The sequence below is a fragment of the Hypanus sabinus genome, chromosome 5 (genome assembly GCF_030144855.1).
Source record: "Hypanus sabinus isolate sHypSab1 chromosome 5, sHypSab1.hap1, whole genome shotgun sequence".
Classification (NCBI taxonomy): domain Eukaryota; kingdom Metazoa; phylum Chordata; class Chondrichthyes; order Myliobatiformes; family Dasyatidae; genus Hypanus; species Hypanus sabinus.
In genome coordinates this window covers 156757938-156780210 of record NC_082710.1, presented here as the reverse complement: position 1 = coordinate 156780210, position 22273 = coordinate 156757938, and the positions used below count along the sequence as shown (strand labels likewise).

Below are 22273 nucleotides of genomic sequence, written 5' to 3'. Positions count from 1 at the left end.
AGTGGGGTGGGGAGTGGTTCTGAAGGAACGAGGAGGACAGTCGGGTGGGGAGTGGTCCTGGAGGAATGAGACAAGTGGGGTTGGGAGTAGTTCTGAAGGAACGAGGAGGACAGTTGGGTGAGGAGTGGTCCTGAAGGAACGAGGACAGTTGGGTGGAGAGTGGTCCTGGAGGAATGAGGAGGACAGTGGAGTGGGGAGTGGTTCTGAAGGAACGAGGACAGTGGGGTGAGGGAGTGGTCCTGAAGGAACGAGGAGGACAGTCGGGTGGGGAGTGGTCCTGGAGGAATGAGACAAGTGGGGTTGGGAGTAGTTCTGGAGGAACGAGGAGGACAGTTGGGTGAGGAGTGGTCCTGAAGGAACGAGGAGGACAGTGGGGTGGGGAGTGGTCCTGGAGGTGAGTGAGTGGTTCCCGAGGTGGAAGAGTGGTCCTGGAGGAGCAGGGATTATAGTGGCGTGAGGGAGAAGTTCTGGAGGTGAGGGAGTGGTTCCAGGGTGAAAGGTGGTCCTTGTGGGAATGAGTGACACTTTAAGGAGTGAGTGATCTCTGTGGTGAGAAGTGGTCCCTGGGGGTTTGACTGAGGAAATAGGGTTAATGGTCCCCATGGAGGGGGAATGGCCTCTGCTTATATGCCTGCTTCAAGCATGGGGGCATTTGGTTGTACACTACACCTCAGGATGCAGTGGGAAATGGGAAATCAAATCATACCAATAGATGGTTTTAAGGTATGTCGATGGTTGTAGGATGAAGTTCATCACAGAGCGAGGCTGGGGTGGGGCTAGAGTGAGATTAAAATGTGAATTCAATGTTGTGGTTGTCTTTGATGACAATTTTCACTCAGTTATCATAGCAGTGACTTGGTTTAAATTATTCACTGGGTGTCAACTCAAAATGTCAAAGTTATTTGACCTTGCCAAAGAATGGTAACAGAGAGTGTTGGAGAATGCCTTTTTGGGAATTATAAACGCTTTGGTGAAGGTGGGAAGCTGCATAGACAAACAGTTTTGGGGTCCTTAGGAGGAAGTTGGGTAAGGTTGTTGGAGAGAAAGGAATGGAGTGGGATGTGTTGACAGGGTGAGATGGTTGGGGTGGGAGGAGGTTTGTGAGGACCTCTCTTCAGTTGTAGTATAGCCATTTCCATGTAAATCCACACAGAGGATACAGGGTTCAAAGCTTCGTTTATTATTGAAGTATATATCCCATACACAACTCTGAGATTTGTCTTCTGCAGGTAGCCACTAAAAACATGAAAGAACATGAGAGTTCTTTAGAGAGGAACATCAAACCCAACCCCAGACAAAAAAAGAATGGCATTCTGATCAAGGCCAAACCTCTTCACAGTCAAAGTCAGGTTTATCGCCTTATACAAATATGTACGCAGAGGGACAATGAGAAACTTGCTGCAGCATCACAGGCACCGAGCATCATTATAAGAAAAAGAAGCATAAATTCTTAATGAAAAAACACATTGGAACAAAAATGAACAAAGTTTATATTTGTACTAAAAGCAAACTCTCAAGGGAACATGAAAGGCTGGCTCACTTTTCCTCCTTCTTTCCATAGTAGCAGAAGTAATAGGCGACTGAGAGGAAGAATGTTACAAGTGCGAATGCCATGATGATCCCAATAATCATCCCGACTCTGTTTTGCCTCTTTTCCGTTTTCAGAAAACCTTTAAACAAGATTGACAAACACTTCAGGAGATCTGAAGTACCCAGCAACAAGTACAGGCACAGCCCTGCTCTCACAGATCTCTCTCAGCTCACCTCGAGCCTCCCCGAAGCTTCCACCCTCCCCAAGGCATCCCACCTAATGTGCCATTGCATCGATGTGAAACCTGACAGAACAGGGAGCAGAGTAGGGGATACTGCAGACCTCCCTGCTTCTGCTCAATGATGTGGTCCACAGGTAGATCTCTTGCCTTGGGGTGAGGAGATTTGGAGACCATCTCCCAGCCAACTAAAAGGCTTTACTCCCTTCCCACTACAAGGCATTGATGACTTGATAGAGGTGTACAAGACAATAAGAGTGGACAGCCGGAGACTTTTAACCAGGACAAAAGGTTGTTAATATGAAGGGATATAATTTTCAGGTGATTGGAGGAAAGTAAGGGGGGGGGGGGGATATCAAAGGTAACTTTTTTAACACTGAGAGTAGTGAGTGTTTGAAACACTCTGCTAGGGGTGGTGGTAGGGGCAGATACATTAGGGGCATTTAAAAGGATCTTAAAAGGCACATGGATGATAGAAAAAGGGAGAGCCATGTAGGAGGAAAGGGTTAGATCGATCATGGAGGTTAAAGGGTCAGCACAATATTGTGGGCTGAAGGGTCTGTACTGTGCTGTAGTGTTCTTTGTTCTATGTCCAACGTGATGTAGCTCCATTGTTTCACAGCTAAAACAGAGTGGAGGAGTTCCCTCTAGTGATCTGCCCAATGCTTACCCCTCAGCCAACAGTGCTGGAATCTGTCCAGCGCTCACCACCAGTTGTGGGAGTTTGCTGTGTGTTTCCTGGGTGGCACAGTAGCACAGCAGTTGGTGTGATGCTACCACAGTGTGAGCTGTAAGACTGGAGTTCAGTTACCGCTGCTGTCTGTAAGGAATCTCTCTGTGACCGTGTGGGTTTCCTTCACACATTCCGAAGGCCTACAGTTAGCGTTAGGTTTAGTGAGTTATTTATGGTCATGCTCTGCTGACATCATGCTCTGGTGACACTTGTGGGCAGCCCCCCTCACAACCCTTGCTGATCTGATCTGAAACACATGCTTTATTTCACTGTCTGTTTTGATGAATGTGTGACAAATGAAGCTCATCTTATCTGACGATCTTACGTTTCCATGTTGAGCATACTATTATAGCACGATAGTCTGGATACAGACAGGCAGTTTGGAAACGAAAGCTCCTTTTTTCCCTCATTAGTCCCTGGGTTTTCCTCATCTCCCAAAGATGCTCTCTGATGGATAAAATTCCAAGGCTTCTGGCTTGAACCTCCCATTAGTGAAAACACAAAATACTGGAGGAACTCAAAGGATCTGGCAACATCGTGGAGGGAATACTCTGGGCATTTGGGGCTTAGATCCTTCATCTTCATCAGTCTAGATGAAGGGTCTCAACCCAAAACGCTGACTGTCCATTTCCCTCCAAAGATGCTGCCAGACCCACTGAGGTCCTCCGGCACCTTGTGAGCTGACTGGGATTCCAGCACCTGCTGCCTCTGGTGGCTCACTGAGTTGGGCCATTTGACCACAGGGGCATCACAGATCCCATTCCCCAACATGCTGACAATCCAGGAATGGTAGTCGCCGAGAACCACCACTTCCAAAAATTCCATTCAGTTTAGCAGCTCCAATGGCAGTAGTGTGCCTTCATGGGGACACCAGCTGGCCCGACAGTGGACTTCCCATGATTATTCTTGGCTCACCACCAACCTGGCCCTGGATCGAAGGAGGGACAAACCGCCACTGAAATAGCAGGGATGTGATGGAGGGATGAGGGAAGTGATACAGGCAAACTGGTAAACTGCAAATACAGGAGACTCTGCAGATGCTGGAAAACCAGGGCAACACACACAAGATGCTGGAGGAACTCAGCAAGTCAGGCAGCATCTATGGAAGGAATAATCAGTTGATGTTTCATGCTGAGATCCTTCATCAGGATGCTGATGAAGTGCCTCAGAACGAAACATGGACAATTGGTAAATGGTTTCTTATTGTCAAATGTACTGAGATACAGTGAAAACTTGTCTTGCATTCCACCCCTACAGATGATATCATCACATCAGTGTGTTGAGGTAGTACGTGATAAAGCAGTAACAGATTGCAGAATAAAGTGTTCCAGTTGCATAGGAAGTGCAGTGTAGGAAAACATTAAGGGTTAAGTCACAACGAAGCAGTGAGATTAAGGGACTATCTGACTGCACCAGAGAAACATTGATGAGTTATATAGCAGCAGGGTAGCATCTGGTGGTATCTTGTGTCTAATGGGAGAAGAGGGAATGTGCATGATGGGTAGTCTTTGATTATGCTGACTCTGAGTAAAGAGGTGTCACCTCATGTTCCCCTTTAACATTTAATCTCTCATCCTTAACCCATGACGCCTGATTGTAGTTTCACCCAACCTCAGTGGAAAAAGCATGGTTGCATTTACCCTATCTATACCCCTCATAATTTTGTACACCTCTTTCAAATCTTCCCTCAATCTTCTATGTTCTAGGGAATAAAATTCCAACCTATTCAATCTTTCCTAATAACTCAGGTCCTTCAGTCTTGGCAACACCCTTGTAAACTTTCTCTGTACCCTTTCAATCTTATTTACATCTTTCCTGTAGGCAGGTGACCAAAATCACACACAGTAATCCAAATCAGGCCTCAGCAATGTCTTATCCAACTTCAACATAACATCCCAACTCCGGTATTCAATAATTGGTGGCAGAGGAATTGAATTCGTATTTTGCATCAGCTTTCACAGAAGAAGACATCTGCAGTATACCGGAGATTCAAGAGTGTCAGGGAAGTGAAGTATGTGCAGCTGAGAAGGTGCTCAGGAAGCTTAATGGTCTGAGGGTGGATAAATCTCCCGGACCTGATGGAATGCACCCTCTGGTTCTGAAGGAAGCAGCTGGAGATATCGTGGGGGCATTAACAATGATCTTTCAAGAAATGATAGATTCTGGCATTGTACCGGATGACTGGAAAATTGCAAATGTTACTCCACTATTTAAGAAGGGTGGAAGGCAGCGAAAGAAACTATAGACCTGTTAGCCTGACATCGGTAGTTGGGAAGTTGTTAGATTCGATAGTTAGGGATGAGATTATGGAGTATTTGGAGGCACATGATGAGATAGGCCAAAGACAGCATGGTTTCCTGAAAGGAAAATCCTGCTTGACTAACCTTTTGCAATTTTTTGAGGAAATTACAAGCAGAGTAGACAAAGGAGATGCAGTAGATGTGGTGTACTTGGATCTTCAGAAGGCCTCTGAGAAGGTGCCACACATGAGGCTGCTTAGCAAGATAAGAGGTAAGTTACTAGCATGGGTGAAGTATTGGCTGATGGGCAGAAAACAGAGAGGGGGAATAAAGGGATCCTATTCTGGCTGGCTGCTGGTTACCAGTGGAGTTCCACAGGAGTTGGTGTTGGGATCGCTGCTTTTTACGATGTATGCCATTGATTTGGATGATGGAATTAATGGATTTGTGGCTAAATTTCCTGATGATACAAAAATAGGTGGATGAGTGGGTAGTGTTGAGGAAACAGCACCTGCAGAGAGACTTAGATAGTTCAGGGAATGGGCAAAGAAGTGGCAAATTAAGTACAATGTTAGAAAGTGTATGGTCATGCATTTTGGTGGAAGAAGTAAATGGGCAGACTATTATTTAGACGGGGAGAGAATTCAAAATGCAGAGATACAAAGGGACTTGGGAGTCTTTGTGCAGGATACACTGAAGGTTAACCTCCAGGCTGAGTCAGTGGTGAAGAAGGCAAATGCAATGTTGGCATTCATTTCTAGAGGTATAGAATACAAGAGCAGGGATGTGATGTTGAGGCTCGATAAGGCGCTCATGGGATACCACTTGGAGTATTGTGTGCCGTTTTGGGTTCCTTATTTTAGAAAGGATATACTGACGTTGGAGAGAGTTCAGAGAAGATTCACAAGAATGATTCTAGGAATGAAAGGGTTACCATATGAGGACTGTCTGGGAGCTCTTGGGCTGTATTCCCTGGAGTTCAGGTGAATGAGTGGGGATCTGATAAACATTCCGAATGTTAAAAGGCCTGAACAGATAAGAAATGGCAAATGGAGTGTAGGACAATAGAGCATGACTTCAAGAGTGAAGGATGTCAATTTAAAATAGAGATGCAGAGAGTCAGAGGATGGTAAATTTGTGGAATTTGTTGCCACAAGTGGCTGTGGAGGTCAAGTCATTGGGTGTATTTAAGGCAGAGATAGATAGGTTCTTGATTAGCTAGGACATCAAAGGTTATGGGGTGAAAGCAGGGGAGTGGGGATGATTGGAAGAATTGGATCAGCCCATAATTGAATGGTGGAGCAGACTTGATGGGCTGAATGGCCTACTTCTGCTCCTATATCTTATGGTTTTATGGTCTGCTGGTGACAGGGTCCAAGGAAACACCATATCAGGGCCTGGGGGTTTGTCCATGCTAATACGCCTCCAGACAGAAAGCACCTCGTCCTCAGTAATCTGTACAGGGTCCGTAGCCTGGCTGCTGCTTTTCTGCATTTCTATAGACTCTGCGCCCGTCTCCTGAGTAAACATGATTTTAAGATCCTCCCCATCTCTTTTGGCTCCATCGATAGAGTACCCTTCTGATCTTCCAGTGGACCTATTTTCAGTCCATCGGATACACGAGCAGACTCCAAATGGGCAATCAAGTCTGCTTTGCCATTTCATCACGGCTGATCCATTCTCCCTCTCAGCCCCAATCTCTTGCCTTCAAAAATCTATCAACATCTGTCTTAAGTATACATAAAGACTTGGTCTCCACATCTGCCTCTGGCAATGAATGTGCATCAACAATTTAGATGAAGGCATTGAGAATAACATCAGCAAGTTTGCTGATGATACTAAGCTGGGTGGCAGTGTGACATGTGATGAGGATGTTAGGAGAATTCAGGGCGACTTGGATAGGCTGGGTGAGTGGGCAGATACTTGGCAGATGACGTTTAATGTGAATAAGTGTGAGGTTATCCAGTTTGGGAGTAAGAACAGGAAGGCAGATTATTATCTGAATGGTGTAAAGTCAGGTAAGGGAGAAATACAAAGAGATCTAGGAGTCCTTCTTCATCAGTCCCTGAGCAAGTGCAGCAGGCAGTGAAGAAGGCTAATGAAATGTTGGCCTTTATTACAAAGGGAATTGAGTACAAGAGCAAGGAAATCCTCTTGCATTTGTACAGGGCCCTGTTGAGACCACACCTGGAGTATTGTGTACAGTTTTGGTCTCCAGGGCTAAGGAAGGAGATCCTGGCTGTAGAGGAAGTGTAGCGTAGATTCACAAGGTTAATTCCTGGGATGTCAGGACTGTCTTACGCAAAGAGGTTAGAGAGACTGGGCTTGTACATGCTGGAATTAAGGAGATTGAGAGGGGAACTGATTGCAACATATAAGATTATTAAGGGATTGGACAAGATAGAGGCAGGAAATATGTTCCAGATGCTGGGAGAGTCCAGTACCAGAAGGCATGGTTTGAGAATAAGTGGTAGGTAATTTAGGACAGAGTTAAGGAAAAACTTCTTCTCCCACAGAGTTGTGGGGGTCTGGAATGCACTACCTCGGAAGGCAGTGGAGGCCAATTCTCTGGATGCTTTCAAGAAGGAGCTAGATAGGTATCTTATGGATAGGGGAATCAAGGGATATGGGGACGAGGCAGGAACCGGGTATTGATAGTAGATGATCAGCCATGACCTCAGAATGGCGGTGCAGGCTTGAAGGGCTGAATGGTCTACTTCTGCACCTATTGTCTATTGAATTCCACAGATTCACCGCCCGACCTAGCTAAAGTAATCCCTCCTCATCTTCATTCTAAAAGGACACTCCACTAATCTGAGGCAGTGTCCTCTGGTCTTAGACTCTTCACCGTAGGGAACATTGGCTCCACAACCACTCTCCAAAGGCCTTTCAACATTCGATAGGTTTTAATGAGGTCCCCTGTCATTCTTCTGAATTCTACTGAAAATTGGCCAAGAACCGTCAAATGCTCTTCGTATGACAAGCCGTTGAAACCTGGAAACATTTTCGTGTACCTCCTTTGAGTCCTCTCCAGTTTCAGAATGTCCTTTCTAAGATAAGGGGCCCAAAACTGCTCACAATACTCCAAGTGAGGCCTCACCAGTGCTTTATAAAGTCTCAACATTACATTCTTGTACTTTATTCTAGTCCTCTTGAAATGAATGCTGACATCGCATTTTTCCTTCCTCTCCATAGACTCAACCTGCAAACTAACTTTTCAGGAATTCTGCATAAGACTCCCAAGTCCATTTGTGCCTCAGTTTTTCTATTATATTTCTCCATTTAAAAAACCATCTACCCTCTCATTTCTTCTACCAAAGTGCATGACCATACACTTCCCGACTCTGTATTCCATCTGCCACTTCTTTGCCATTCTTCAAATATGTCTAAGTCCTTCTATAGCTTCTCTATTTCCTCAAAACTATTGCCCCTCCACCTATCTTCATATGACTTGCAAACTTTGCAACAAATAAACCAATTCCATGATCTGAATCTTTGACATATAATGTAAAGAGAATTGGTCCCAACACAGACCCCTGAGGAACACCACCAGTCATTGGCAGCCAACCAGAAAAACCTCCTTTTGTTCCCAGTCTTTGTCTACTGCCAATCAGCCACTGCTTTATCCATGCAAGAACTTTTCCTGGGCCCCTAGCTTGTTGAGCAGCCTCATGTGTGGCTCCTTGCCAAAGGCCTTCTGAAAATCCAAGTACATATCCACCAATTCTCCTTTGTCTATCCTGCTTGCTACTTCTTTAAAAAATTCAAACAGATTTGTCAGGCAAGATATTCCCTTGAGGAAACCATGCCAACTACCACCTATTTTATCAAGTGCCTCCAAGTACCCTGAAACTACAACCTTAATAATTGACTCCACCACCTTCCCAACCACTGAGTTCAGACTAATTGACCTATAGTTTTTTTTCTTCTTTCTCTCTCCCTGGTTGAAGAGTGGAGTGACATACGCAATTTTCCAGTCTTCCGGAACCATTCCAGAATTTTTTGATTCTTGAAAAATCATTATTAATGTCTCCATAATCTCTTCAGCCACCTCTTTCAGGACCCTGGGGCGTGCACCACCTGGTCTGGGTGTACCTTATAATTTGTCCCTTACAATCCTCTTACTGTTAACAAATCTGCAGAAGCCCTTAGGATTCTCCTTAGCTTGTCTGCTAGAGCAATCTCATGCTTTCTTTTAGACCTTCTGATTTTCCTCTTTAGTGTTTGCTTGCATTTCTTATACTCCTCAAGCTCTTCATTTGTTCCTAGCTGCCTAAACCTGCTATGCATCTCCATTTTTAACTTAACCAGGGCCTCAATATCTCCAAAACCAAGGTTCCCTAAACCTGTTAACCTTGCCTTATGTCCTGACAGACACATAGCAGCTTTGTACTCTCAAAATTGCATTTTGATGGCCTCCCACTTCCCATATATAATTTTGCCAGAAATAAGCCGGTCCCAATCCACACTAGCTAGATCCTTTCTGATACCATCAAAATTAGCCCTTCTCCAATTTAGTATCTGAACCCGAGGATCAGACCCATCCTTTTTCATAATTACCTTGAAACTAATGACTTCCTGATCACTAGATGCAAAGTATTCCCTTGCGCAAACTTCTGTTACCTGCTTTCTCTCATTACCTAATAGGAGATCAAGTACAGCACATTGTTTTGTGGGGACTTCTATGTACTGATTAAGGAAACTTTTCTGAACACATTTGACAAACTCTACCCCATCTAGTCCTTTTACAGTATGGGAGTCTCTGTCAATGTGTGCAGAGTTAAAATCACCCACTGTCACAACTTTATCTTTCTTGCACCGTTGTACGATCCCTCTACAAATTTGTTCCTCTAAGTCCCACAGACTGTTGGGTGGTCTATAATGCAGCCCCATTAACACAGTTATGCCTTTCTTATTCCCCAGTTCCATTCAGAAAGCCTCACTAGACGAGTCTGTCCTGACTGAGCTCTGCCATGATATTTTCCCTGGCTTGTTTTGGGATGCATGGCTTGAACAAGCAGTGGGAGCAAACTCAATAATCACTTTCAATGGGAGTGGGAGAAATAACTCAAAAGATTAAAAAAAACATTTGTAGGATAACAGACAGGGAATAGGAATTATTGGATGTGAACAATGGGAATAATGGGAATTCTTGAATGGGAATAAAGGGAATGATTGCACAAATTTTGCATGGACAATAGACTACATGTATCTGTACTGAATTATCTAGTGAAATAACTAAGAACAGAGCCTTAGGTTGTCGATATATATAGAACAATAAACATGTTTAAGCAATGGGAAAATGAAGTCCTCAAGGGCACTGTTGGACCATGACACTGTGCCCACAGCAAGCCTGCAAGACATGCCTGGATCAATAGACCGTTCATTTTACTCAATTCTCATCGAAAGCTGATCCTGGGATCCCACAGCACAGTGAATCAGACAGCAGGTGGCTCTTCAATAAAGCTTACCTGGTTCTCCACTCCACAGTTCGTTGTTCTCTTTTGCTGCAACAAAGGAGACAAAGAGGAAACAATTAGCAAACACAATTGATGTACATTAATTGTACATTTGTACAAGGTCTTGCTTGAACGGTTCTCAAATTCTTTCATGACTCCAAACCACCAACTCTGTAACCTGCGAGCACCCCTCCATATTTCTCTGACCCCCTTCAGCCCCTAAACCCCACTCTATATCTGTAACCCCCTCCAGTCCCTAAACCCCACCCTATCTCTGTAACCCCCTCCAATCTCTAACCCCTCCCTATCTCTGTAACCCCCTGCAGTTCCTAAACCCCACCCTATCTCTGTAACCCCCTCCAGTCCCTAAACCCCACCCTATCTCTGTAACCCCCTCCAATCCCTAAACCCCTCCCTATCTCTGTAACCCCCTTCAGTCCCTAAACCCCACCCTACCTCTGTAAACCCCTGCAGTTCCTAAACCCCTCCTTATCTCTGTAACCCTCTCCAGTCCCTAAACCCCTCCCTATCTCTGTAACCCCCTCCAGTCCCTAAACCCCTCCCTATCTCTGTAACCCCCTCCAATCCCTAAACCCATCCCTATCTCTGTAACCCCCTCCAGTCCCTAAACACCTCCCTATCTCTGTAACCCCCTCCAGTCCCTAAACACCTCCCTATCTCTGTAACCCCCTCCAGTCCCTAAACACCTCCCTATCTCTGTAATCCCCTCCAATCCCTAAACACCTCCCTATCTCTGTAATCCCCTCCAGTCCCTAAACACCTCCCTATCTCTGTAACCCCCTCCAATCCCTAAACACCTCCCTATCTCTGTAATCCCCTCCAATCCCTAAACACCTCCCTATCTCTGTAATCCCCTGCAGTTCCTAATACCTCCTGTGTCTGTAACACCTCTACGATCTATACCCTTTCCTATCTCTGTAGCCCCCTCCAGTCCCTGCACCTCTCCCTATCTCTGTAACACCTCTAACACCTACACTCCTCCCTAATCCCTCCACCCTCTCTATCTCTGTAACACCTCTAACACTTACACTCCTCCCTAATCCCTTCACCCTCTCTATCTCTGGCAATCCTCCAGCCCTTACACCCCTGCCAATCTCTGTAACTAACACCTACACTCCTCCCTAATCCCTCCACCCTCTCTATCTCTGGCAATCCTCCAGCCCTTACACCCCTCCCGATCTCCGTAACACCCCTCTAGCTCCTACACCCCTCCCGATCTCTGGAACACTCTCCAGCCTCTAACACCTCGTTATCTATTCAACACCTACAGCCCCAACAAACCTCCCTATCCCTAAAACAACTCTGACCCCTATCACTGTAACACCCTTCAGCCTCGACACCCCTCTCCATGTCTGTAATGCCCCCTCAATTCTCTACACGCATTCTTATTTCTTTAAAACCATACACACCCACACTCTAATCACCTCTGTCAATCAGGGGTTTCCAATCTGTGGTCAACAGACACCTTGGAAAATCCCCTCCAACCCCTACACCACTCCCTATCTCTGTAGTTCCCAACAACCCCTACACCGTCCCTATCTCTGTAAACCTCACCAATCACTACACCCTCCCTATCTCTGTAAACCTCGCTGATCCCTACACCCTCCCTATCTCTGTAATTCCCAGCAATCCCTACACCCTCCCTATCGCTGTAATTCCCAACAATCCCTACACCCTCCCTATCTCTGTAAACCTCACCGATCCCTACACCCTCCCTATCTCTGTAATTCCCAACAATCCCTACACCCTCCCTATCTCTGTAAACCTCACCGATCCCTACACCCTCCCTATCTCTGTAATTCCCAACAATCCCTACACCCTCCCTATCTCTGTAATCCCCAACAACCCCTATACCCTCCCTATCTCTGTAAACCTCACCGATCCCTACACCCTCCCTATCTCTGTAATTCCCAACAATCCCTACACCCTCCCTATCTCTGTAATCCCCAACAACCCCTATACCCTCCCTATCTCTGTAAACCTCACCGATCCCTACACCCTCCCTATCTCTGTAATTCCCAACAATCCCTACACCCTCCCTATCTCTGTAAACCTCACCGATCCCTACACCCTCCCTATCTCTGTAAACCTCACTGCTCCCTACACCCTCCCTATCTCTGTAAACCTCACCGATCCCTACACCCTCCCTATCTCTGTAAACCTCATGAATCCCTACACCCCCCCTATCTCTGTAATTCCCAACAATCCCTACACCCTCCCTATCTCTGTAAACCTCATGAATCCCTACACCCTCCCTATCTCTGTAAACCTCAACAATCCCTACACCCTCCATATCTCTGTAAACCTCACCGATCCCTACACCCTCCCTCTCTGTAAACCTCACCAATCCCTACACCCTCCCTATCTCTGTAATCCCCAACAACCCCTATACCCTCCCTATCTCTGTAATCCCCAACAACCCCTATACCCTCCCTATCTCTGTAAACCTCACCGATCCCTACACCCTCCCTATCTCTGTAATTCCCAACAATCCCTACACCCTCCCTATCTCTGTAAACCTCACCGATCCCTACACCCTCCCTATCTCTGTAAACCTCACTGCTCCCTACACCCTCCCTATCTCTGTAAACCTCACCGATCCCTACACCCTCCCTATCTCTGTAAACCTCATGAATCCCTACACCCCCCCTATCTCTGTAATTCCCAACAATCCCTACACCCTCCCTATCTCTGTAAACCTCATGAATCCCTACACCCTCCCTATCTCTGTAAACCTCAACAATCCCTACACCCTCCATATCTCTGTAAACCTCACCGATCCCTACACCCTCCCTCTCTGTAAACCTCACCAATCCCTACACCCTCCCTATCTCTGTAAACCTCACCAATCCCTACACCCTCCCTATCTCTGTATTCCCAACAATCCCTACACCCCTCCCTATCGCTGTAATTCCCAACAATCCCTACACCCCTCCCTATCGCTGTAATTCCCAACAATCCCTACACCCTCCCTATCTCTGTAATTCCCAACAATCCCTACACCCCTTCCTATCTCTGTAATTCCCAACAATCCCTACACCCCTCCCTATCTCTGTAATTCCCAACAATCCCTACACCCCTCCCTGTCGCTGTAATTCCCAATAATCCCTACACCCTCCCTATCTCTGTAAACCTCACCGATCCCTACACCCTCCCTATCTCTGTAATTCCCAACAATCCCTACACCCTCCCTATCTCTGTAAACCTCACCGATCCCTGCACCCTCCCTATCTTTGTAAACCTCACCGATCCCTACACCCTCCCTATCTCTGTAAACTTCATGAATCCCTACACCCTCCCTATCTCTGTAAACCTCAACGATCCCTACACCCTCCCTATCTCTGTAAACCTCACCGATCCCTACACCCTCCCTATCTCTGTAAACCTCACCAATCCCTACACCCTCCCTATCTCTGTAAACCTCTCCGATCCCTACACCCTCCCTATCTCTGTAAACCTCACCAATCCCTACACCCTCCCTATCTCTATAAACCTCACCAATCCCTACACCCTCCCTATCTTTGTAAACCTCACTGATCCCTACACCCTCCCTATCTCTGTAAACCTCACCGATCCCTACACCCTCCCTATCTCTGTAATTCCCAACAATCCCTACACCCTCCCTATCTCTGTAAACCTCACCGATCCCTACACCCTCCCTATCTTTGTAAACCTCACCGATCCCTACACCCTCCCTATCTCTGTAATTCCCAACAACCCCTACACCCTCCCTATCTCTGTAATTCCCAACAATCCATACCCTCCCTATCTCTGTAAACCTCACCGATCCCTACACCCTCCCTATCTCTGTAAACCTCACCAATCCCTACACCCTCCCTATCTCTGTAAACCTCATGAATCCCTACACCCTCCCTATCTCTGTAAACCTCACGAATCCCTACACCCTCCCTATCTCTGTAAACCTCACTGCTCCCTACACCCTCCCTATCTCTGTAAACCTTACAGATCCCTACACCCTCCCTATCTTCTATTATGCCTTCCAGAGCCAATAGCCCTTGCTATATTTGAGAAGACCCTACATCCCTGTCTCTGTTTTGTTAGCTGCCATTGCCAACACCTCTCCCTATCTATTTAATGTTTTACAATACCCACACCCTTCCCCATCTCTGTAAACCATTGAGCCCCTAAACCCTTCCAACTCTATAATCCCCTACAGCCATGAAACCGCTGTGTACCTTCAATCCGTGCACCCCTCTCTATTTCTGTTAAACCCTTCAGCCTCAACACACCTCCCTATTTCTCTAAACCCATCCATTTCCTAAACCCATACCATCTCTATGAATTCCCCACAGCCCCTAATCCCACTCCAATCTCTACATCTTATTGCACCCACCCCTTCCAATGCCTACACCCTCCCTATCTGTGAAACTCCTGCCAATATAGACCACCCATTCCCTGTAAACCCGACCAATCCCTAAGCCCCCACCCTTGTTCTATAAGCTCCTCCTGCCCCTGCATCTCTCCCTATCTCTAGCTCTTCTCCCAGGATCAGCTGACTGCCTTCAGGGATATATCCCTGATCCATTTGCCCCAGCACCTTCAGCTTTTCCTTTAGCAGTCTGGGCTCTGGGCTCTGGAACTCCCTGAGACTGGATTTGCCAGCACCTGTACTGCCTGACCACATGGACTGCACCCTGCGGAACCCTCCATCTCCTCTGACTGATCATCCAGGTGACCTAGTGGAGGCATTAATCACCTATTCACTTCAATAAGTTTGTATATCAATTCAACTTTTATTGAAAACTCACCAACATGTCAACACTTTATGAGAATATTAAAATAATCTAGTTTTGATGCAGCTTTGTTGATCTCTGCGTAGTAGTGTAGTAGTCAGCACAACACTTCCCAGTACAGGTGACCCTAGTTCAATCCTGCCCCTGTCTGTAAGGAGTCTGTGTGTTCTTCCCGTGACTGTGTCCGTTTCCTTCCGGTGCTCAGGTTTCCTCCCACAGTTCAAAGATGTACCGGTTGGTAGGTTAATTGGTCATTGTGAATTGTCTTGTCATTATGCTAGGATTTGATTGGGAAATTGTTGGTTGGTGCGGATCAAAGGTCAGAAGGGCCCGTTCCACACTGTACCTCAATAAACAAAAAGTAAAGCTGTGAAGTTGATGGAAGACGAGATGTGTCAACAAGGGTCCAACCCCATCCTCCACCCTGCAAACAGACTGAGATCAGCAGTCCCCTTCAGAGCTGTCCTCTGTCAATCAGATCTAATCTGCCCACAATTCCTCTCAAACTTCACCCAGCTTTTGTTCATCTGAACTCTAGCCTCTCCTTCTGTGGTTGCCTGTTGGAACTTCTTCACCAACAACTTTTGCAAAGAGTTGAGGTTATCCACAGTGCTAGGATTATGGGCAATGGTGTGATAAAACCATAGAACCATAGAACACTACAGCACAGTACAGGCCCTTCAGCCCTCCATGTTGTGCCGACACATATAATCCTTAAAAAAAGTACTAAACCCACACTACCCCATAACCCTCCATTTTTCTTTCATCCATGTGCCTTTCCAAGAGGCTCTTAAATACCCCTAATGTTTTAGCCTCTACCACCATCCCTGGCAAGTCATTCCAGGCACTCACAACACTGTGTAAAAATCTTACCCCTGATGTCTCCCCTAAACTTCGCTCCCTTAATTTTTTTTGTATGCCCTCTGGTGTTTGCTATTGGTGCCCTGGGAAACAGGTACTGACTATCGACCCTATCTATGCCTCTCATAATCTTGAAGACCTCTATCAAGTCCCCTCTCATTCTTCTATGTTCCAAAGAGAAAAGTCCCAGCTCTGCTAACCTTGCTTCATATGAGTTGTTCTCCAAACCAGGCAACATTCTGGTAAATCTCCTCTGCACCCCTTCCATAGCTTCCATATCCTTCCTATAATGAGGTGACCAGAATTGAACAAAATAAAAGTGCAGTCTCACCAAAGATTTGTAGAGTTGCAAAATGACCTCTCTACTCTTGAACTCAATCCCCCTGTTAATGAAGCTTAGCATTCCATAGGCCTTCTTAACTACCCTATCAACCTGTGCAGCGACCTTGAGGGATGTATGGATTTGAACCCGAAGGTCCCTTTGTTCATCCACACTCTTAAGTAACTGACCATTAATCCTGTACTCAGTCTTCTGGTTTGTTCTTCCAAAATGCATCACCTCACACTTGGCTGGATTGAACTCCATCTGCCATTTTTCTTCCCAACTCTGCAGCCTGCCTATATCCTCTTGTAACCTTCAACAACCTACAGCTTCATCCACAACTCCTCCAATCTTCGTGTCATCCACAAACTTACTCACCCATCCTTCCGCCTCTACATCCAGATCATTTATAAAAATTACAAATAGCAGGGGTCCCAGGACAGATCCCTGCGGCACTCCACTAGTCACCGACCTCCAGGCAGAATACTTCCCTTCCACAACTACCCTCTGCTTTCTTCCTTTAAGCCAATTTTTTATCCAAACAGCCAAGGTTCCACTTATCCCATGCCTGATGGCTTTCTGGATGAGTCTCTCATGAGGGACCTTGTCCAATGCTTTGCTAAAGTCCATGTAGACTACATCCACTGCCCTACCCTCATCAACTTCTTTTGTTACCTCTGGGTTATTAGAACCATAGAACTATAATGGGCAATGGTGTGATTATGGGCAATGATGGGTTTATGGGCAATGATGTGATTATGGGCAATGCTAGGATTATGGGCAATGCTGGGATTATGGGCAATGTCGGGTTTATGGGCAATGATGTGATTATGGGCAATGCTAGGATTATGGGCAATGCTGGGATTATTAGTCTTCACAAATGCTGAAAACTCCATCACTTTCCCGACCTTTGAGGGTAGGCTAACTGGCCTATGATTTTCATTCTTTTGTCTTCCTCCCTTCTTGAAGAGTGGATTGACCATTGCAATTTTCTAGTCCTTTGAGACCATTGCATAATCAAGAGATTCTTGAAAGATATTGACCAACGCATCAGTTATTTCTTCAGCAACCTCTCTCAGGACTCTGGGATGTAGTCCATCTGGTCACCTTAATCACCTTAAGACCTTTCAGTTTGCCTAGCACTTTTTCCTTTCTAATAGGGATGGCACTCACCCCTGCTCGCTGGCACTCCTGGACCTCTGGCACCCTGCTAACGTGTTGGACAGCAAAGACTGATGCAAAGTACCCATTAAGCTCATCTGCCATTTCTTTGTTCCCTCATTGCTACCTCACCAGCATCATTTTCCAGTGGTCCAATATCAACTTTCACCTCCCTTTTACTCTTTATAGAACTGAAAAAAACATTGTTACACTGCTTTATATTATTGGCCAGTTTGCCCGTATATTTCATCTTCTCCCTTATAGTTTTTTTATTGCCTTTTTGTTGGATTTCACAATCATCCAACTTCTCACTCACTTTTGCTACCTTATATGCTGTTAGCTTTTACGCAGTCCTTAACTTCTCTTGTCAGCCACGGTTCCCTACCCACTGCTGTTTGAGAACTCTTTTTTTTCTGGTATATATCCACTCTGCACCTTGTGAACTATTTCCAGAAACTTCAGCCATCTCTCCTCTGCCGTCATCCCCACCAGTATCCCCCTCCAATCCACCTGGGCAAGCTGCTCTCTCAGGAATCTGTAATTCCCTTTATTCCATTGTGATGCGGATACATGTGACTTATGTTTCTCCCTCTCAAAGTGCGGTATGAATTTAGTCATGTTATGATCTCTGTCTCCCAAGGGTTCCGTTACTTTAAGCTCCCTAAGAAGATCTGAGTTATTACACAACATCCAATCAAGGAGAGCCTTTCCTGTAGTAGGCTCAAGACACAGGCTGCCCTGAAAAGCCATTTCATAGGCATTCCACAAATTCCTATTGCTTGCAATCTGACACCAACCTGATTTTTCCAATCGGCTTGCATATTGAAGTCCGCATCACAATTGTAACATGACCCTTATTACCTGCTTTTTCCAGCTCCTTTTGCAATCTCAATGGCACATCTTGACAACTATTTGGAGGCCTATATATGATCCCCATAATGGATAATTGTAGTTTCTTAACTCCACTCACAAAGGTTCAACACTCTCTGACCCAATGTTACCCCTTTCTAAAGATGTAATTCCACTCCTACCACCAGAGCCACACACCACCTATGCCTTCCTGCCTGTCATAGCAACATATAAAACCTACAGCACAATACAGGCCCTTTGGCCTACAAAGTTGTACCAAACATGACCCAACCTTAGAAATTACTAGGCTTACACATAGTCCTCTATTTTTCTAAGCTCCATGTAGCTATCCAAAAGTCTCTTAAAAGACCCTATTGTATCCAGCTCCACCACCGTTGCTGGCAGCCCATTCCCCGCACTCACCACCCTCTGTGTAAAAAACTTACCCCTCAGATCTCCTCCGTACCTACTCCCCAGCACCTTAAACCTGTGTCCTCTTGTGGCAACCATTTCAGCCCTTGGAAAAGGCCTGTCCTCTTGATACAAACTAAATCCTTTGATATTAACCTCCCAACTATGGCCATCTTTCAGCCATGACTCAGTAACGCCTGCAACGTCATACCAACCAATGTCTAATTGCACCAAGAGTTCGTCCACCTTGTTCTAAATGCTACGCACATTTAAATACAGCACCTTCTGTCCTGCATTCTCTGCCCTTTTGAATTTTGCCTCTGTGGTACAAATTAACTCTTTGCTCTTGTACCCAATCATTGGTTTGTGCTTCCATACGTTCATGTTACATCCATCATCTACGCATAAACCTGCTGGCTCATACCCAGCTCTGTAATGCCGGTTCCCATTATGGGCAAAATTGGGATTATGGGCAATCCTGGGATTATCTGTGATGTTGGGATTATGGACAACGGTGGGATTATCTGTGATGTTGGGATTATGGACGATGCTGGGATTATGGATGAAGGTGGGATTATCTGTGATGGAGGGATTATCTGTGATGTTGGGATTATGGATGATGCTGGGATTATCTGTGATTTGGGGATTATGGATGATGCTGGGATTATGGATGATGGTGGATGCAGATCATTGTTGGCCTCCTATCTCTCACAGTTTAGCTCCCATTTTGAAGACGCTGAAGTGGGGTGGCTTTGAGTGAGTGAGGGGCTAATTCCTTCCATCCCTTCACTAAATGATTCTTTCCAGTGTCAGAGAGAGTGTCACAAGACCCTTTGGTCCATCAAGTTTGTGCCAACCACCAATCACTTGCACAGCCCTCACCTCCCTGGTGGATGACCTCCACCCAAAGTACCGATGGTTTGTTCCTCTCTTTGGATCCTGCTTGTCCTGCTGAGCTCCTCTGGCTTACTCTGAATTTCCAACATCAGCAGAACCCACTTCCGTTTATGATCATCTCTACTAAAGCTAATACAGTTTCCAGAATCCTGCTGTGCAAGGGTTCTTAATTTAATTTTTGAGATATGGTACATTAGCAGGTCCCTTGTGACCAATTAACCTACTGACCGGTAGGTCTTTTGGAGCGTGGGATGAGACTGGAGCATCCCGAGGAATCACACAAGGTCAGAGGGAGAATGTACCAACTCCTTTCAGACAGTGGCGGGAATTGAGCCCGAGTCACTGGCACTGTAACAGCATTGCACTAACCACGCCACCTGGAGCGGGGGCACCATGCCAATGCGAAGGTTAGTGGGGCGATGTTACAGCTGGGGGGGGGGGTGGCGTCAGAGTTTGGAGTTCAATTCTGACGTAACTACCAGGCTTTCCTCCGGGTGCTCTGATTTCCTCCCACAGTCACAATCGCAAACAGGAGAAAATCCGCAGAAGCTGGAAATCCGAGCAGCACACACAAAGTGCCGGGGGAACTCAGCAGGCCAGGCAGCTTCTATGGAAAAGAGTAAACAGTCCACGTTTCGGGTTGAGACCCTTCAGCAGGATTCTGAATAGGCCAATGTAACTCGTCCGGTGTTAAAGAGGTAGGCTGCTGGCTGGTGCAGCTCTTTGAAATGGTAAGGCACCGAAACTCTAAATAAATAAATAAAGTTGGTGACTACGCTTGCCACAATTATCTCTACACACAGGCAGTGGTTGTCCCAAAGCTGTGGGATGTACTATGAACACGAGTCCTTCTTGCCTGTACTTGGATCAGATGGACCAGAATTATCTTACCCGTCACTTGGATCATCTCCACAGCTGACTTCATCTTGAAGTTGAAGTCGAAGACGGTGCATTGGTAGAATCCTTCGTCACTTTTGGACACAGACTGGATCGTGAACTGCTTCGAGTTGATGATTGACTTCCCCTGAGAGCCAGATACAACAGTCAGAGTCACGTGCTATCACTTAGACACGGAGGACATGGGGATAACCTCGTCCTCTTGGCAGGGATGGACCAGGATTGGACTATCATGGCCAGATCAATGTTAATTCTCCTGTCAGGCTCTGGGAGGAGCCTGCTGGCCATGAAGATATGCTATGAGCAGCTTTGGAGTCTAAGGAAAGAAGCTGCTGGCCCTGGAGTAGGTCCAGAGTGGTTGATGAAAATAATTTCAGCAATGAAAGGGTGACCGTATGAGGACTATTTGATGACTCTAGACCAGTACTCAATGCATTTCAGAAGGATGTAGAATTTCCACACAGGGACGTGGAGACCAGACTATTGGTTGTACTTCAGGCAACAATTGACATGGTCTTGATTGATGGGTGGGGGGTTGGGGGTTGGGTTAGGGTTAGGGGTTATGGGTTATGGGGAGAAGATGCAAGAATCGGGTTGAACAACAAATCAGCTGTAGCATGCTGTAAGGTTTCACTGCCAATGTAATGTTTCCCCTGCAAATGTAATGGTTTTTTTGTAGCAGCAATGTTTGGGTTATGACTAAAAATAACAGGGGCTTAGGAATGTATGTTAGCTAATGAGAGGCATGGTGTTCTTTCTTGTGGGCTTGGGAGCAGGGATTTTACAGTCTTTTTTGGGTGAGAGATGGAGAGAGTTGGTACACCGCTGGACGGAGTGGACTTGGGGCGAGGGCCCGAGGGTCAGCTACGCTCGGAGGAGGTCGACGGGGAACGGATAGACGGAACCGTGAACTCCGGCCCTTTCCCTTTTTGTTCTCATTACTAACCCCACAGTCAGGTTAAGAATTATAAAGTTCAATTGTTTAATTGCATCTGGTGTACTGTGGGGTTGGGTTTGTAACCGGGCAACACATCACGCAGCGTCCTCACAAACGAGGTTTCTCAGTTTGGCTGGGCCGGAGGCTAGACAAACATGTGCTGGCTGAACCCAAGGGTACACAGCCATGACTGAATAGTAGAACAGGCCCAGTTCTACCCTTGCATGGGGGGCCATGGAGCAAAAAGCCACAGGGGAGGGTAATTGACACCTGGTCAGTGTAGGTGAGACAGTTCTACAGCCCAGTGATCTATCCCATGTAAACAGCGAGCTATGGGGACGACAGAACACACAAATGGTTGAAATTGTGGAAAATGGTGGTAAGTTACATTACAACAAGTCACAAACAAACATTCTGCTAAATAACAAAAGAAATGTTCAATCTAATTGTATCGCGCCAACATGAATTTCAAGATAAAGAAACACGTACAGACCAGGATTGGAATAATATCTGTGTATACGGCAACAAAGAACATGGAATCTTTGGAAGGTGTGTGAAGAAATGTATAGAAAATCTGCCTCATCGGAAGTGCCCCAGAAACCAGCTTCTGAAGGAGAGATTACTGAGTTAAGGATCTGCTCAAATCTCAGGCAGGCTTGTCAACTGGTTATGCCTTTGACATCGTTTCCGGGGTTTCGAAGTATGCAAGTAAACTCCACAGCTGTGTATCTGACAGACCGGGAAACTAACAAATCAGTAGCTTGTGCTTGAAACTACACGGTGAATCTTTGAGTTATTTTACAAATGCAATTGATACAGAGGAGTTGTGCTCTACAGCTCTGATTCTCAATGTTTAGTATTTATTTTTTCCTGTTTGTATTTGCGTAATTTTTTGTCTTTTGCACAAAGTTTGTTCGTTCGTCTTCATCTGAGTGAAGTTTTTAATTGATTTGGTTGTGTAT

At 45.9% G+C, this 22273-nt stretch overlaps 1 protein-coding gene across 1 annotated transcript in view; it reads right to left on the bottom strand.

The window, feature by feature from the left end:
- The window catches only part of LOC132393801 (cell surface glycoprotein MUC18-like), a 60042-nt gene that overhangs the window by 3486 nt on the left and 34283 nt on the right, over positions 1 to 22273 (bottom strand). Inside the window, exons 8-10 of the mRNA XM_059969194.1 lie at positions 20369 to 20501; positions 10214 to 10249; positions 1541 to 1670 (exon numbers count right to left, since the gene is read on the bottom strand). Coding sequence (XP_059825177.1) covers positions 1541 to 1670; positions 10214 to 10249; positions 20369 to 20501 — 299 coding nt within the window. The remainder of the gene's footprint in view (positions 1 to 1540; positions 1671 to 10213; positions 10250 to 20368; positions 20502 to 22273) is intronic.